The sequence below is a fragment of the Xiphophorus maculatus genome, chromosome 2 (assembly GCF_002775205.1).
Source record: "Xiphophorus maculatus strain JP 163 A chromosome 2, X_maculatus-5.0-male, whole genome shotgun sequence".
Classification (NCBI taxonomy): Eukaryota; Metazoa; Chordata; class Actinopteri; order Cyprinodontiformes; family Poeciliidae; genus Xiphophorus; species Xiphophorus maculatus.
The window spans coordinates 28,150,426-28,168,259 of NC_036444.1; the positions used below are offsets into that span (position 1 = coordinate 28,150,426).

Here is a 17,834-nt window from a genome sequence, read left to right on the forward strand (position 1 = left end):
CAGTGAACAACTGAGTTAAAACGCCAAGTAGGACAAAGAGAGGAGGGAGGGAGGAATGGACACAGGGGATTGTATGTCCTTGTGAAAGCAGACCTCAGAAACAAAAGCAGCATTGAGCAGCATATCCACTTTAAAGAGAGATTAGCTGGCGCTCACACACACACACACCCCTCCGCACATCGCTAGCAGCACCGCCCGAGCAGATATGAGCCCTGGCTGCAGTTTAGCGGCACGTGGCGCGGCCCTTGATGCTCACCGTCAGCGTCAGGTGCTTTCGCTCAGTTTCCTGTTGCTTTAAGCGGAACGCCCCCACCGTCGTCCCATTTCTTTCCCCCTCTCTTCTCCTCTGCTTGCAAAACCGCCCTCAGGCCTCCACCTTCCTGCCTCCACCCCTCTCCTCTCTCCGTCCATCTTTTGCTCCTGCTCTCGCAAACACAAAGAGCGCTTTGTACGTTGCGATGCTGAAGTGAAGGGAAGCCGGTCTCGCTGGCAGCACGCTGGCCCGCCGTGAATCTGAGCCTGGCTAGCTCTGTTGTCCAGCTGGCACAGAGGCGGCCAGTGGTGCAGTTTGGTTCGCGCGTCCGGGTCGGTCACTTTGAGGACAGCCGACATGTTGGTTTGGGATTCATTCATGAACTCTTATCAATTTAACTTTGCATCTTTAAGGTGTTTTTTTTCCCCCCACACGTCTTGCAAATTGCCTCTTCGTTGGCTTTAGCCAAATTACAGGAGTATACCAAGTAAACATTTTTACATCTTTTGATTTAAACTGGTGGTTTTTAGGTGTGTTCTGTTTTTTTCTTCTTCTTCTTTTTTCCAAATGCAAACCAGAGTCTCAAGTCTTTAGGAACCTGAATTCAAACACATAAAAAAGCACACAAGCATGCAAACAAATTTGGCTGTGCTAAACGATGCTTTAGACTGAAACTGTTGAGTCTGAAGGCAGAGTTTCAAGAAAACTCAAAACCCAACTCACCCTGCCAAGGTTTTTACATGAAAGTCTGTGCTGTTGGACACAAAGGAAACCCAGCTTGTAATGAGACGCTATCGCGTTTCATAATCACAGTTTAGGCCTAGAACCGAACACAGAAGTGAAAAAACAGAGTCAACTGACTCGCAAATCAGCAAAAGTAAACTTAAGTTTTGATGTTTGGATGTTTGCGCCGCTTTTCATTTCTGACCTAAGTTTATTTATTTTTCATATGAGCTTCTTGAAGTTTCCTGCTGTTCTGGTTGGAAAGCTCCATGTTCGATGTTGAAAATTAAAACAGTAAAGCCTGCATCATTTCAAACAAACAAATTACTGTACAATATTCTTATGACTGAATATGCTACTCAATAATCCTTTTGTAATGCTGAGATATCAACTTTTTTTTTTTTTAAATTGTTGTTATCTAAGCCACTGCATCAGAACCGTCCCAATTCTGCTTTAAATTTGGATAATTTATCATTTATATTAAGTGTAGTGAAAAAGTGTTTTGTTTTTTCTTTAGATTTTTATTTTGGTGCTGTCACATTTAAATGTCTCATTACATAACCTGGGTGAAGATAACCACATCTTCCCCTTTGGTCAATTACAAATCAACCATGTTTAAACACATTGACATATCTCTCGCATTTACATACACTCGCATATACATTTACTTATTTTTTTATTTAATTTTTTTACTTTATGATCGCCTGACGAAACCTTGACGATCCAAAAACAGTCTATAGTTGCTCCCAAGTATAATAAATCTCTCAGCTAATGAAAGTATGTCAATAGGAGCCTCTTCAAGCACTCGAAATGCTGAGGTGAGTGAATCTTTATCAATTTCCCCTCAATATAGAAGCATAAATACAGTCATTGTTGGGTCACTGTTGGAACATTTAATTAGCATCGGCCTCAGTTAGAGTGAACTACATGTGATATGTTAAATTTTAAAGCTTTGACAGCCATTTGTGCAAAATATCTGTAGCAGTCTAGAATTCACAACTTGCACCCTCCAGTGTCACATAGACAATCATAACTTCCTGAAATGCTAAAAGGCAAGCCAGATATACACATGTGAATGGGGAATTATCTATTTTCACAAAGTCAGCAAGCATTTTATATAGTGTAGTGATTGGGTGAACTAGATAAGCAAACGGTTCCTCTTTTCTCTGCTCTTAGTTTACTTTAAAATAGTTTTTACACTTATTATTGACAGCATGTGAGGATTCAGTCGGTGAGTTTTCAAAATGATTTTTTTGGCGCATGTGACAAAAACACAAAAATAATACCACACAGTTGATTTGTTTCAGACTTCTAGAAAACGTATCTCGAGCAGGGTCTTGACTTCTGCTTTTCCTGCCCGTTTGTTTCTTGTAAAAACCCAAACCTAGACGAGGCAACACCTCTCGCTAAAAGCACAATCTGTTCTGGCAGGTGACTTCTGTGGAATTTACAGAAAACCTCTAGTGGACAAAAATGATAGGCATACACTCCTAAGTGCTGGAGAAGTTATTACAAAATTTTTCACGTCGTTCCAGGAACTGATAACATCTGAGATACGAATAGAAGTGCTGGCTGAGCACCATTTTTGTAGTGGTTGGGCCAGAGAGCGGTGACCTGCGGTGCAGGACCAACAAAAGGCTCGTCTTGAATTCCAGTGTTGACCATAAAAAGTAAATCTGGAGTGCTGCGACATGCAAATACGCACACGTTTTATGAGGCTTTAGTTTTATTGCCTGATGTTAATAAATATTATATCCTCTCCAGTCATTAGCAGCATTTTTTTCACCATTTTATCATCTTTATATTCATTCTCTTTTAATGCAGGTCTGTTGCAGTAATGATGGTGATGACCCATGTGTAATGCTAGCCTGCTGTTGGCCCATCAGAAAGGCCAGTGTGTATACCCCATACTGTTTCTGCTTGCCAAAGCTTGCGTGTGCGTGTGTGTGCGCGTTCGTTTCAGTCACAAAGGGCAGCTGGGTAGTCTAAGTCCAGCATCATATGACCTGAAACTGTTCCCTACTTGGAGCAAAATGTGTTTGCAGCCTTTTGTTCTCAATACTGATCCGTCAGCATTTGTAGTTTTTTTTTTGTTTGTTTTTTTTTAAACACAACCTTTCTGACAGTTTTACTAATAGATGATTATAACTCATGCAATGGAGATTACAACTACTGATGGCAGCGATACTGGAAGTCCAGCAAGAACTCCTTGCAAATGGCGCATTGCCTAACAGGTTACAATGCAAGATAATAAAAAGTCGTGGTTGGTTTTGTTAAAGCAACAGAACAGAACCAGCTTCCTACCATTTAGTTCAATGTGTTAGTAAAGGACTAATGTAGAAGTAAAATCTAAAAGGCTACTTCAAATTTAAGGGTAAGGATGACACTACATGCGTTTCCATTGACCATCTACTGGCGCAATTTGACATTTTGAAAATAAATCTGGATGTTTGGATTTTTGGCCACATTGAAAGCGGTTTATTTCTCAAAGCTGCAACAGAAGCATTTTTTCCGCATCACACGAGTCCCACGATCAGCAAGTGGATGTTGCCCCAGGCGCAAACTACGAAAAAGACGGTGACAGAAAGTGGTAGGCTGATCATGGCGCGCCATGCTTTCTTTTTTAACAATTTGTGGCGTGAACAAACTTATTCACATGTACTGTAGCTCGGTTCATACCTTTACTCTCTATGTTCTCCATAGAGTAACCAAGCAATCAACCAACTTGCATTCACTGGCCGCTTTCATAGGCATATCACTTCCGTTCCTTGTCGTTCTCAATTTTCTCAACACTGTATTCAGCTGAAACTGTTCGTCATTCATAACCGTCATTTAGGTTCTCAGAGAAAACATCCAGTGAGTGCCGAAGGTGTTGTTGTCTTGTTGATGTCAGAAGAGAGATAAGAGACGAGAGTGTGCAGACTGATTAGAGACGATAGAGCAAATAACTACTCATTACAGCCCAGAGTGGAGGAAGATACCATCTCACAAGCCTTCAAGCGGCATCACGGGTTGGCACTCTGGTTAGCTAAGAACAGGAAGCCGAGGTTGAAATTCACACGTTGCTCACCAAAATTAGATGACAGGCTTGGAAATGTTCCCTTGAGGAACGAGTCTGGATTCCAGCACCAACATTCACAATATTAAAATGATACAGTCAGAATTTTTTAGGCAACCCAAAACTGATTTCTTGGGTGTGACGATGTGTTCACCGTTCTCCGATTGCCTCCGCAGTCGTCAAATCTCAATCCGCCGAAGCGCCCTGGGCATGTGGGGAGATTCTCATGGTTGTACAGCTGACAAATCTGCAGCAACTGCAGCTTTATTTCCATTAAAAGTATGGAAGCTTCATCGCGTCAAACTGGCCATGTTAGTGATTGGGTAAAAGTTCAAGCCTTATAAGAGTCCACTCCTCCAGGAAACAAGGACCGAGTTCTTACCAGGCTACCATTAAACATACTGAAGGCAAAATGATGTCCAACCTGTACTAGCAAAGTGTAGCTAAGAAAGCGCGTGTGTTAAAAGTACAAAGAAATAAGATACTGGCTTGATGCAGCCTAGCATAGAACTGAAGCTTTGGAATTTACTCCCAAATTATTTCCATAAAAAAAAAAAATCAACATTATGTTTCAGTAAGATATATAGAGGTATACAAACAGGATAAGTATACAAACAGGAAAACAGAAATACATGACTTGGTTTTAGAAGAAAGTTATTTCCATAAGAAATCAACAATATGTCACTTAATTTGTTAGACTGAAAAGAATAAAAGCTAACATTTGGCAGAACAAAACTACGTTGCTGTGAAGGATAAAAGAGTTAAAGCCACAGGCCTTGTAAGGTTACTGTGGTGGGAAAACACATTACAGATTTATTACAGCATGAGACAGCGCTGATCTGTACAATGGCTTCTGTCTTGTCTTATCTCTGTTTCTGTCCCCCCGCTCCGGCTCCATTGTCTCGTGCCACCATGAGGATTTCAGTGACGGGAATCTTGTTTTTGTTTGAAAAACCGCCGTGACCTGGACAGGCACAGTTTGCAGCACGCTGCTAAAGCTGGTGCGCTTTTCTTTTGGCTCCTCTGCTGTCCTTGTGTTTTTAATCAGTGCTTATCCCCTTTGTTTTTATTTTTACTTCCACCACGTTGTTCCCAGAATCCCTTCGAGACGGCTGTCAGAAAGAGAGAAAAGAGAGAGAACAAGAAGAGGAGGAGACAAATATCACATTACGAGTTGCAGTTTCTATTATTGCCTGTGTGGTAGGTGAAGGGAAAAAAAATAAAAAAGGTTTTTGTATCCAGTCGAGACATCGCTGTGCACCGTGTCCAAGCCTTGTTTTCGCTTCTCGAACGAGCCGCACCGCTTTGCAACACCTAATTACAGCTGTCAGTGCTACCACACGCTCCCTCATTCTGCTCCATGCAGGATCTCGTATCCCTCTTGCGTGTCATGTCTCCATTTGTCAAGAATCATGCGATGGTAGAGTTTGGCACGGCTGGGAGAATGCAGCGATTGCAGATTTTGAGCCTTTCTCCAAAGCTTTCCGGGCTTCCAACAGATGGCAGTGTGAGTCGCTGAATGTGGAGAGGTCAGCTTGGGAAATACAGAAACGCTTCAGCAAAGATTTTTAACTTTAGTAAAGAGGAGGAGGAGGGGAGAAGACAAAAAATCTTTTTTTTTTTTTTCAAGCTTCATAAGTTTTACAGACCTGTAAATATTTTTTCCTACTTTACAGATTTTTTTTTTTTAATCTACTTTCATGTTAAGGAAAAATGAGTAAATAAAACAAATCTGTTGTTAACGTCTGATTTTATCTACTAATGTAATAAAGCTGATGTGACCTTATGCTTAAAAAAAAAAAAAGAAAAAGGTGTTTGCCCACTTTTGTTAGCAACATGAATTATCTCTGAGTTCAGTGTGGTTAGCCACATCCAGATCTGCTTTTAGCAAATCAAGACAGAACCTTACTGACAACATGATGGAGGCCGAAAGCTCTTTAAAGCCAACGCATCAAGCTCTGGTGAAAAGAAATTAAACGCCAAAGCCATAATGAGAGTCAGTAACCACAAACAGAGTAAACAAGGAACAATGGTGGACTTTCCCAGGATTTGTTTTTATGTTGGCCTACCAGAATTACCCCAAGAGAGAATTGGCGCCTAATCCAGGAAGTCACGAAGCGACCCAGAACAACATGGAAAGTGTTGCAGGGTTCACCAGCCTCAGGTCAGGTGAGCGTTGTTTATATTTTAAAAAAATAAATAAATAAAAAGCTGCTCATCCGATGTTGCAATGCCTCCACCCAAAAACGAATACAAAGGGTCTTGCAATTTTGCAAAATAGCCTAATGATAGCCAAAGTTTAGGAATATATCCTGTGGACTTAGAGGTCAAAGTGGGAACTGTTTGGAAGGTGTGTGTCCCTAACACACCACTTCAGTAAAAGTATAAGGGCCACACTAAGAACATTTTTTTAAAAATGGAATTATGAGAATAAACTTGTGTGAGAAAAAAGTCAAAAGTGTTATGAGAGTAAAATTGTACAAGAATAAAGTCAGGATGTTGCGACTCTTTTTCTGGTATTATTTTAACTTAATTTTTTTTTTTTTTGCAATACTATGACTTTATTATCATGTTATTTAAGCTTTATTCTGGTCATTTTATTACTTTTTTATTGATTCTTTAGTCTTAGCATGGCTCTATACTGACCTACAGTCAAGTACAGGCAGTGTGATGGTCTTGGACTACTTTGCTACGTCAAGATCCGGACGACTCAACGTAATTAATGGAACCAAGAAAACAAATAAAATAAATTAACTGATGTTTACCCTAACAATACCTAACCCTACCAACACATGGACCAAAGTTTGGGTAATTTTATTTTCCTACAAAATATATGCTACTTCTATGGTACGGTGGCCCGATAGGTTTAAATGTCAAAAAAGCAAAAGTAATCTGTGTGGACACACTTGGAGTTGTTGTACTCAAAATAATAGCAGTGTGTGTGTTAGGAAATAAAAGAAGAAAAACACACACATTCACGGTATTTAATTTCCCCAGTGTTTTGCAAGAGATTCCTATTTATTCTGGATGTAAAGCCACGTCTCAGAAAAGGTGCCCTGCAGCAACGGGCTGGATATATCGCACCTTATCGTGAGTCAGGTTTATGTCAACATGCTCAGTGTAATCAGGCAGGCTGGCTCAGCTTTGGGAAAAACAATTTCTGCCGTTTGCACTGCAGAGCGTATGGGCATGCAGGTTTTTCAGTCGCAGGCTGTCCGAGAGCTTGGACCGCGGTTGAAGTCCCCAACGGGGGACACGGGTCTTTGTTTCTCAGGCTTTGTTTGTTGTTTGCTTCGGGACAATAAGACGAGGCCAAGCTAGCGGTGTTTGTGTGCGTGTATTACATGCGGCCCTGTTTGTCTGCATGTTTGCCTCTGTGCTCGTACAGCGGCTGATAGCAGACGGAGCGTCCCCAGGGGAGAGCAGGAAGGGAGTTCAGGAAGGGAGTTCCTGTGTGAACAGGAGCTCTCTGTTGTCCCCACCGCTTGTCTCCGTGTCTCCACAAGTCCTCATGGAGACCGGAAAGCCCACGAATTCCTGATTAAAGATCAAACTACTAAAGATGATTGGCGTTTTCTAGAAGTATCCGACTCTTTTTTGGTAACCTGCATTGTGGCAGTTCACGTTTTACGGCTTTTTGACTGAAAAATTCAAATGTTCACCTCAAACGCTTCAAAAAAAAAATATCTAAATCAAATTTTATTTGTATAGCACATTTCAGCAGCAAGGCATTTCAAAGTGCTTTACATCATAACAAACACAGAAACACAATGCAACATAGAATCAACAATCAAAACGCGACATTAAGTCAAGTTCCATCAATAAATTTGTAACTGATTAGGTTTCAAATACAACTCTAAACAGGTGGTTTTTAGTCGATATTTAAAGGAAGTCAGTGTTTCAGCTGTTTTACAGTTTTCTGGAAGTTTGTTCCAGATTTGTGGTGCATAGATGCTGAAAGCTGCTTCTCCTCATTTGGTTCTGGTTCTGGGGATGCAGAGCAGAACCAGAACCAGAAGACCTGAGAGGTCTGGAAGGTTGATACAACAACAGCAGATCTTTAATATATTGTGGTGCTAAGCTGTTCAGTGATTTATAAACTAACAACAGTATTTTAAAGTCTATTCTTTGAGCTACAGGGAGCCAGTGTAGGGACTTTAAAACTGGTGTTATGTGCTCCATCTTCCTGGTTTTAGTGAGAACGCCAGCAGCAGCATTCTGGATCAGCTGCAGCTGTTTGATTGATTTGTTGGACAGACCTGTGAAGACGCTGTTGCAATAATCAATGCGACTGAAGATAACCGCATGGATGAGGTTCAAAGTTAATTTTGGGTAACAAAACAAAATTATGCATATGATTAAATATTTTCAGTCTGAAGTGTAAATGTTTGGCTGAACCAATTTTCACTGGTAGAACGTTTTTCACTGCAAAACCATAAAATCTTACCAAGTTTTTTTTTTCGTCCTGTTTGTTTTGCAGATGATGATGTTTTGCTGACTTTGTGAACTTAACCAGATTTCAGGCGTATTGGTATCTCAATACGCCTGAAATAATACTACAAATAGCTTTTCAGATCGATAGAGGAGCTTGTTTTTAAATAAATTATGTCTTCATATTGATAATAAAAGACCTAATAGAATACAATTACAGAAATAAATACATTAAGAAGGGAATTGAAATAAGACATTGCCTAATGAAAAAATAGATTGTACTGGATTTTATTTCGGGGTATCGTTTTAATAGAGGCTTAAGACAAATGCACATTTTCCACTGTATATTGTATTGAAGCCCATTTCCATGAAGGAAAGGGTAAAAGCCAGCAAGGAGTCATAATTTCGACTTTCGAAGTCATAATGTTTTATATGTAAAATTATCATTTCAGCTTTCCAAGTCATAATTACGAGACTCCAAGTCGTCGTTGTGAGTTTCAGAGTCATAATTTCGACTTGCTAAGTGGTAATTTTGACTTTCAAACTCATAATTACGAGATATTTGTGAGAAAATGTGGAAAACTATTTACTATTTTCCTTCCATTTCACATTTATGCCCTACTTTCTGTTGCTCTGTCCCATAGACTCCCTCTGAAGTATACTGGAAATTTTAGTTTGTGGTGTGGGGAAAAAAATGTGAAAACATCTGTGGGGACTCAAAAGAAATGTTATTTTTCACACCTTATTTTAACGTTTATTTATTAAATTAGAAACACTTCATGTACGGAAACCGAAATGGGCATATTTAAGCATTTGAACAACCGAGCACCCATATTTATTTATTGTCTACAAGAAGAGAGGCCTCTGATCAATTGTTTTCACTCTGCCACTGATAAAGACCTTCGACTTGCTGCTGTTAAGGGAACATCACCAAAGGTTTAATCTGCAGGCGTTTGTGGAGCTGAGCTGTCGGACGGGGAAACCCCCTGCAGCTGAGCGGTCATGTTTTTGACCGTCCCATGTGCTGCCTGTGGTCAGAGGACAGCTGGAGCGTCACCTGTCACCGTGTCGCACGTCAGCGCAGCACGTCACCCTGGTCACTCAGACGCATCAGAGAAAAGTCCATTGAGAAAAGACGGGCAAAGCTTAGCGTCGCTTCCAAAAGTTTGCCGTCCAAACCTTTGATTTCAGTTCATTCATTTACTGGGAACATCGATTCGACGTAAAGGAAGATGTCTGGTTGTTTGTGACGCCTTGTTTGATGATTCCTCTAAAGTAATTGGAACTAAATGAAATGCCACATTCAGTTAGAGCAGCAACTAACGATTATTTTACTAACCGATTAATCGATGGTTAATTGATTAATCAGATAAGAAATTGACACATTCTACACATTTTTTTAATTTAACCACTTTAGATTTTCTTATACAGTAATCAAAATACGCTAGAAAAGGAACTGAATGATGTATTTGCATCTTTTAAGTAAGACAATAAAAGTTATATTTATATAGAAGAGTTTTGGCTAAAACATTTTTACAGAAAACAATGTTTGTATCTTAAATGCATAATGTGATTATATGTATTCTACAGTTTTGGCTCACCTTCTTTTCTGAATTTTTTTTTTTCTTCACAACAAATTACTTGTTTTTGAGTCTGTATTCTCCAGTTGGCAATTAATCAATCACTAAATTAGTTGACCATTATTTCAATACTCGATTCATCACGATTAATACGATTAATCGTTTCAGCTCTCACTGTAATTGTGCTGGAAGACACACTTCCACATTCTAGCATCAACGTTGCATGCAGCTTTGTTTGATCATGATGAAAATATTTTCATCAGGATCAGCTTCGTTTACATCTGACAGCTAAACTGAAAATAAATAAATAAAAAGTAAGTTAGGACGACAAAAATCTTTGACTCTTTTGTTACTGAAGAAAAGAAAGACTGAAATATTGTAGGGATATCAAATACATTCATTTCCTATTTAATTGGTGTGAATAGGTGGGATTAGTTATTTACAACTAACTTTATTCCGTTCTAGGATAAATATTTTCTCTTGGTGTAATGAGAGGATTTTCATGTTCAAAGATCTTCATTTCTTATTTCCTGTTTTTGTTGAAAGAGTAGGATGTTAGAGAGTGGTCCTAACAACCTGCTAGATAGAATCACATAAAATCATTTCTGTTTGCTAAATACCAGGAAACCTAGCGAGAACATAATTTATTTTTATTTTTAGATTTAATAGGATTAGTAGGATCAAACCTTTTGGGTTCCTTTCTACAAGCTTCTCTTAATAGAAATAATTTTGGTCATTTTAACTCACCTAAAACCTAAAACACGAGAAGTTTGGTCTGATTTAACTTAAGACAGTGAGGGGGGAAAAAATTAATGTGCGTATCATTTTATTCGGTTTATGTAAATATCTGATTTCGACTGTATGAGCCAGTCTAACATGTCCGCCTCAGCTAGAACGCGTTTTGGTTATGTATGGAAAAGGAAATTTGAGAATGGATAGATAGTTGTATTCCCTGTCCTACCAAAGAATCTGTAGTCGGATAATCCGGTAGACTCGGTTCAACTGGGGACCAAAATTGCAACATTTGTTACATTTTCAGCTGCTGCGGTTCGCTTTCACACTGCACTGTGTCAAACAAACCAGACTATTGAAAAACTTGCTCACCTCCTCGGCTGCGGTGGCGCTGCGCCGTGAACCACTGGGGGAAACGACACAAAAACAGACGAGATTTTGATTAAAGCGGACTACAGAGGGCCGGTGTGAACGCAGCCCACGTTTCCCAAACTCATCCATCGTTCTTTAGTCGGTGGCTTTTGCAAGTGCCTCACTAACGGCCTGAGCAGCGTAGAAGTATTTTCTGCAAATATGAATCCGAAAAAGTCTGAAATCTACGAATTAAAGTACGTAGAAACTCTGATCTAGGCCTAACTAGGAAGATGTTTACTTTGCAGTGAGAGCCCTGCGTTCTCCGAGTGAGGAATTATGAGTAAATATCTGAATAGAAACCAACTGAAAAAAAAAAAAAAAGTCTACCCTCTTACGCTTCTCTGGTTTTCCGTCACTGTGGTAAAGTGAAAGGAAATCTAATTATATACCACACAGGGTGAAAATCACCGGCAACATGTCAATACGCGTTCACGACCTTTCACCCTCACTGTTCCTCCCGGGGTTTTGTCACCGGCCAAAGCCTCAGATGTAAATCTCACCACTTGATCAGTAAATCGTGTGATCGCGGCACCATTGTGCAACTTAGTGCTTTTCTGTTTTGTTTTGTTTCTACCCTGCTCCGTTTCAGGCTCCAGTGAGAAGACTGATAACTCGGTGGAGTTGTGCCCAAGATGTTTATGATTTCTTATTTATCTGTTATCTTCATCTGGGCTCTGGCGCGTGCTTTGTCTGCTTTGCGCAACTATTTAGGTCACAGTTCATTCTCAGACGGGGGTGGAAGAAAGAAATCTGTACGAGCTGGAAATTCAAACCTCTGGCTAGAAGAGCTAGAAAAGAGTTAGAGCCCTTTGCTCACGTTGTGCTGATTGTGATAGCGATTAGCAGAGCCGCTTTTTTCCGGTTTTGTGCCACAGAGGAGTCAAGTTTATCACTATATGTACTGTAGAACATTTCAGCAGTAAGGCAGCTTTACACCATAAAAACATCATACAGTACATCAAATATGTTGGTCAATGTTCTGCTTACAAATACGACAGAGTATTAGGGCCACACTTAGAAAAAAATGAATAATAAACAAATGAAATTACGATAATACAGTTATGGCATTATGAGAATAAAGTCGTAATATTTTGAGAATAAGTCAGCGATACGTGAATAAAGTAATAAAATACAAGAATAAAGTCATTGTATTTTTGTTACTTTATCCTTAATAATATGAGAATTAAATGTTAATGACTTTATTCTTGTCTCATTTTTACTTTATTTCCATACAACTATGCTCGTAATAGTATGAATTTACTTTCATATAACATCTTTATTCTTGTAATACTGACTTTCATCTTATATTTTCATTACTTTATTCACATAATATTATGACTTTATTCTTGTACAAGTTCATTCTTGTAGTGTTTTGACTTTACTCTAGTAAATTTCTATATTTTTTTATTTTTTTCTGTTATTTTCCTAATTGTCTTTGTTTGAAGCTTGTTTGTTTTGGGGGTTTTTTCTTCCTTATACTCTGTTGTTTACTACAAATGAAAAGCAACTCTAAACCAGTGGGTTTTAAACCTTAATTTAAAGCAACTCAGTGTTTCAGCAGTTTTGCAGTTTTCTGGAAGTTTGTTCCAGATTACAGCCTTAGAAGCTGAACGCTGCTTTTCTGTTTGGTTCTGGTTCTGGGGACACAGAACAGGCCAGAATTAGAACCAGAACACCTGAGTGGTCCACAAGGTCGACACAACAACAACAACAGGTAATTAATGCATTTTGGTGCTAATCCATATCAAAGATGGCTTTGATATCGTAAAGCAAAAAGTTCTCATTTATGATCTCGCTTGAACCCTGACCCCTTCTCTTACGTTTTGCGACCATCCCCAATATTTGAGATTTATACCGTCCTCCTCTTTACGGCTCATACCTCATCGGGGAGAATAGCTGCTAAACGTCCCCTCTGCCATCAAAACGTCCGGGGCCATCAGGCGCGCACAGTAAAAGACGAGGAGAAGGAACAAACGTAAAGCCTATGAAATCGATGTTAACCGTCTGAGCGAGTGCTGCCAGGAAGCGCTCGCTCAGGCCTTTTAGCGTTTAGGAAAAAGACAGGAGTCTGAATCTGTCCGTTCAGCTCCGCGCCTCAGATGTTGGGCTCCTTTGATGTGCTTTAATGTTGAGGCTTTGATTCACAAAGAGCCATTCTTATCACTTTCCACAGGTTTTGGAAGCCATTTCAGTCGTCACAGGTTATTGGCTGGAACCTGTAAGCAGTTGTTGGAGGATAAGTCGATGAGTACAAAGCAATTCTTCAGCTCTGAAGCTCTTTGTAGTTAGCAACGTTTGTGGACTAGACGTTTTGAACGTTTTCATTTATAGCTCAAGGTGGGTGTGTACACCTATTTCTAATCATGTCTGATCTTAGACACAAACTTAAAAGTTTTTGGTTTAGCTGTTTTCGTAAATTTAGAGATTAACGCTCTGTGGCTCGAAGTCGGTTGGACAAATTCAAATTGTCCATCACGTTCAAAGTTGGCCGTTCCTCTTAGTTTGGAGCAAGTTTGGAAAGGCACTTTTTATGGGGAATAAAAGTTACACAATGTTTGCTTTTTATTTAGAAAGGAAGTGAGATTTTCCAGAGGACCAATGTGTGCAAGCAATTTTTTATCCTTTTACGAAGCAGAGGGGGAAAAAAATCTGTATAAACTCTTAATCAGACCACTTCACACTGTTTTCATTATTTACATACTAACTGTAGACTTCACTTTATATGGCACTCTGTACCTTATAAATTTGCTTTCAACGGTTTCTACGAATACAAATCTATAAAACCACGCAATGTATCACTTTTCTTCCACTTCAAGGTCATTCTTGAAGTCTGTATCACTGAATCCCAATGAATGCGTTGAATTTGACAAAATGCAAAATACTGGGTGAAAATAAGAAGTAGGAACACTTTTCCATACTTTGCACAGAATGCAAATTACAGATCACAGAAGGCTCTGTATAGGCGGACAAAATCCAGACCGTGAAGCGCTTTGAAAGGCCTGAGGCCTTATCGTTCTGGATTACTTAATTTGCGGTTCACAGCAGAACGAAAGGCGAAACGAAGTCATTTCTGCTTCCTACTTCTGGGTTGCAGTAATCACTATAATCTAAAGCTATAGTGAGGTGGGAATTAAAGTGCAGGTGCCGGAAAGTTCCAATCCGACTTTGTATTCGGCAGTCTGTCTGCGTCGGAGTCTGTTTCACTTCACGCACCCAAAATTGTTCTCTTCGATAGAGTAAATTTCTTTACCTAATATCTCATTTTTAGAGATCAGTCAGTGTTTTTGTTCAGAATTTGCTTAGCAACTCTTCGTTCAATGAAACCTCTAAAAAAGATTTCTGCATCTGAAGGTTAGAGCGGCTTCTTTTTGCTTCGACACTAATTTGTCTTAAAGGAAGCAGGAAATAGTCTGGTGAGTAACCAGGTAACGACTGTTATTTATATTGTTGCAAACAAACCTATGACGCCATATTGGTCATTTTAAGATGGCACTGTGTTAAGGCTTGGAAGAACAAGCAGTTTTAGTCGTTGTGGTTTTGAACATTTTACATAGAAATGCAACGATCGCTCACTCTTTTATAGCCGATACCAACTTCTAGATTTCGTTTGCGGTCCGACTCAGATATCGACCGATTCTGTTTTTTTTTATATTCTTAAAACAATTTTTTTTAAAAAACATCCTCCAGGGGTGTGCCGTGGTGGCGTAGTGGTTAGCGTATTTGGAGGCCTTGAGTCCTCGACGCGGCCGTCGCGGGTTCGACTCCCGGACCCGACGACATTTGCCGCATGTCTTCCCCCCTCTCCTTCCCCGTTTCCTGTTAGTCTACTGTCATATAAGGGACACTAGAGCCCACAAAAGACCCCCTGGAGGGGTAAAAAAAAGATAAAAACATCCTCCAGGATCTTTCATGGAGGTTGTAGTTTTAAAATTCAACATAAAATTATGCAATCTTCCATATTTAGTCACCAAAACATCTGATCGAGGAAAAATCGCTTGATTTAAATCTCTGACATTTTGGTTGGTGCACCTATTTTTTAAATTGCATACAATTTTGCATCAACTGGACTTTGTATGGGGAAGCTCTAAAAAAACAAAAGATAAAAAAACATGTTGTCACTTTCCAAAAAAAAAAAAAAAATGGCCTAAGACATATTCTGCCAAACGATGACTTAGGCAAAAAATGACTCAGGCCTTTATATGAGGAAGATGACGATGTTAGAGAAACTGTAGAGGTCACCTTATGTAAAATTCATAAACTCTGAACTCTGAATGATTTTTTTTGCCCGTCCCCAGCCTGTCTGGTGTTTACTAGAGCTGGTAAGGCGCGGCCTTTTATCTGCAGTCATCCCCGTGGTTAGACTCTCGGAGATGTGTGTGTGCCGGGTGACACACCTGTGTTTACAGTTTATCAAGCATGTAAACAGCGGCTGGCGTGTGTGCGTGTGTGTGTCTGTCTGTCAGCCCACTCGTACATCATATACCTTAGCAGCTTTTTGTAATGAGCGGCTTTACCAGGTAAGACGCCAACTGCGAGACGTGTCATTACGTCTCTCGCTACCCTGTCATTGCGACGGCAGCCACTTTGCGGCGGCACAAAGTCGCCGGCTCACTTTGGTTCAGCGTGTTGATCTCACGTTGAACTATCCAGTTAAAATGTCTTCCTTTTTATCTCTCTCAGATTCACCAGATGGACCGGAAAATGGACTCCGTCCTGCGGATTCTGACGGAGCAGTTCCCACCCAAGCCGGATCTGACGTCCAAGCCGTCCATCCGTCGGGTGACCATCCAGAAGCGCATGGGCGCCAGCATCGACGAGGCGCCTTGATAGAGCGAAGATGACCAAGTCCAGGCGGAGGGCGATTAAAGCACTGGGACTTCACTTCAACAGCCTAGTCCCTCCCTCATATGAGTCCGTCTCACAAAGCATAAGGGGTCTCAGTCTTCCACAACGTCCTCTTTTTTTTTTTCTTTTCCATCGGCTTTAGACCCAAAACTGTTTTATGCTAACCAGAGCAAAATAGCCTTTGCCGGCTGAGAAGTCAGCCCAACCGACCTCATTCTCCAGACTAACGACGGCTCCTGCGACGTCACTGCAGCACCCGATCGCTCAGGCAGCAACATGTTCTATGAATTTATTTCACCACATTAGCCTCCTAAGCGTACTACTCCATGATGTTAATTTATGTGTGGCCTGTCACTGAGCAGCATTCCTCCCTTTCAAATATTATTCCAGAGCTAACTAACCCCTTAATGAAGTCGTAATGAAATCAAAGCGCTCCGGTTTCTTAATGGCACTCGAAGGAAAAAAGCTGCAAATCCACAACCAAGCCGAGGCATTCCTCAAATCCTTCTGATTATCTTGGCTCAACCGGCACCTACAGTACACAGCATCGCCTCGCGCCGCAGACACGCATCCATCCAGCCTAACTGGACTCAGACTGAAACTAACGTTTGTTTGTGGGAACTGGATAACACCGGGAGTGGAAAAGAAAGATTACCTGTTGGTTTTGCCCCCACTGGACTGCAGTTGCAGTGGCGACGACTTATTGCCACAGCAGACGAATTAAATGCACCCTGTTTTTAAATGGATAAATAGGATTTTTTTTTTTTTTTTTTAAATAATAAAAAATTCAGAATAATGGTTCCCTTATCTGGTGGCGGAGGTCAGATGGTTTTGTTGACTTTATAGAAACCCTAGAGATAGTGGAAAGCTAACAGCTTGTCAGACGGATCCGCCTATGTAGCTGATTTCAGCAACTTGAAACCAAAGGTGTTCCTACTTAACAACGCTATTTCAGAGGATGTTGTTTCACAAGAGACCGTGGTTAATTTTGTTGCTGCTTTTCCTGCCAAAAACACACCTGAATACATCCAGATGCATCGCTTGAGGCTGCAAGCTGCAGTCGGCTAATTGGGAGATAAATCGCCTCATTGCGATGCCTTTGCAAAAAATAATTGTATTCAATATTTTAATTATTAATTACTATTAATTAATAATTTTATTATTTTAAAGGTTTAGACACCCCAGGTTTAAGCTAGTGAGGCAGGTTAATACAGTTAGCATCGTCAACTAGCATAACGTTAGGTCACGGGTTTTACACTTACAGTCTCAGCAACAAACGTGACTGTCTTATACTAAAGTGTGAAAGGTTAATATTCCCAATTATGCCGTGGTATCCTATGATTATAGTTGCTAGTCTCAGCTAACATCTAGCTAGCTGTTAGCATTGCAGCACTTTACAAACTCACTGCCATGTGACGTGTTTCTGCTTCAGGTAAATGAATTATTACTGATAACTTTATAGAAGCTGACTTCAAAAATTATATACAGTATTTTAATTAATAATAATAATAATAATAATTAATAATGAAAGATTCAGGCACCCCGCACTAATAGTTATACTGCAAAACAAATAGTTGTTTTTTTTTGTTTTTGTTTTTCTTGCTGTGATTGTACCTCTTTTCCAAATCTTACGTTTTTGGCGAGATTTTTATAAAGTGATTTTGTAGTGAAGATTTTTAAGAACTATTTTTTTTTTTTTTTATTATACATGTTTACTATACAAACCTATGGGCAAACAATGACATCACAGCCTAATTTTGCACATCCCCACTACTGCTTTGAGTATCAGTGGTGCTTT

At 39.9% G+C, this 17,834-nt stretch overlaps 1 protein-coding gene across 1 annotated transcript in view; it reads left to right on the forward strand.

Moving 5' to 3' along the window:
* Positions 1–17,581, forward strand: part of LOC102219201 (potassium voltage-gated channel subfamily KQT member 1) — a 205,124-nt gene extending 187,543 nt beyond the window's left edge. Inside the window, exon 20 of the mRNA XM_023343519.1 lies at positions 15,872–17,581. Within this exon, the coding sequence (XP_023199287.1) occupies positions 15,872–16,018 (147 nt within the window). The 3' untranslated portion in view covers positions 16,019–17,581. The remainder of the gene's footprint in view (positions 1–15,871) is intronic.
* The last annotated feature ends 253 nt before the right edge of the window (positions 17,582–17,834 follow it).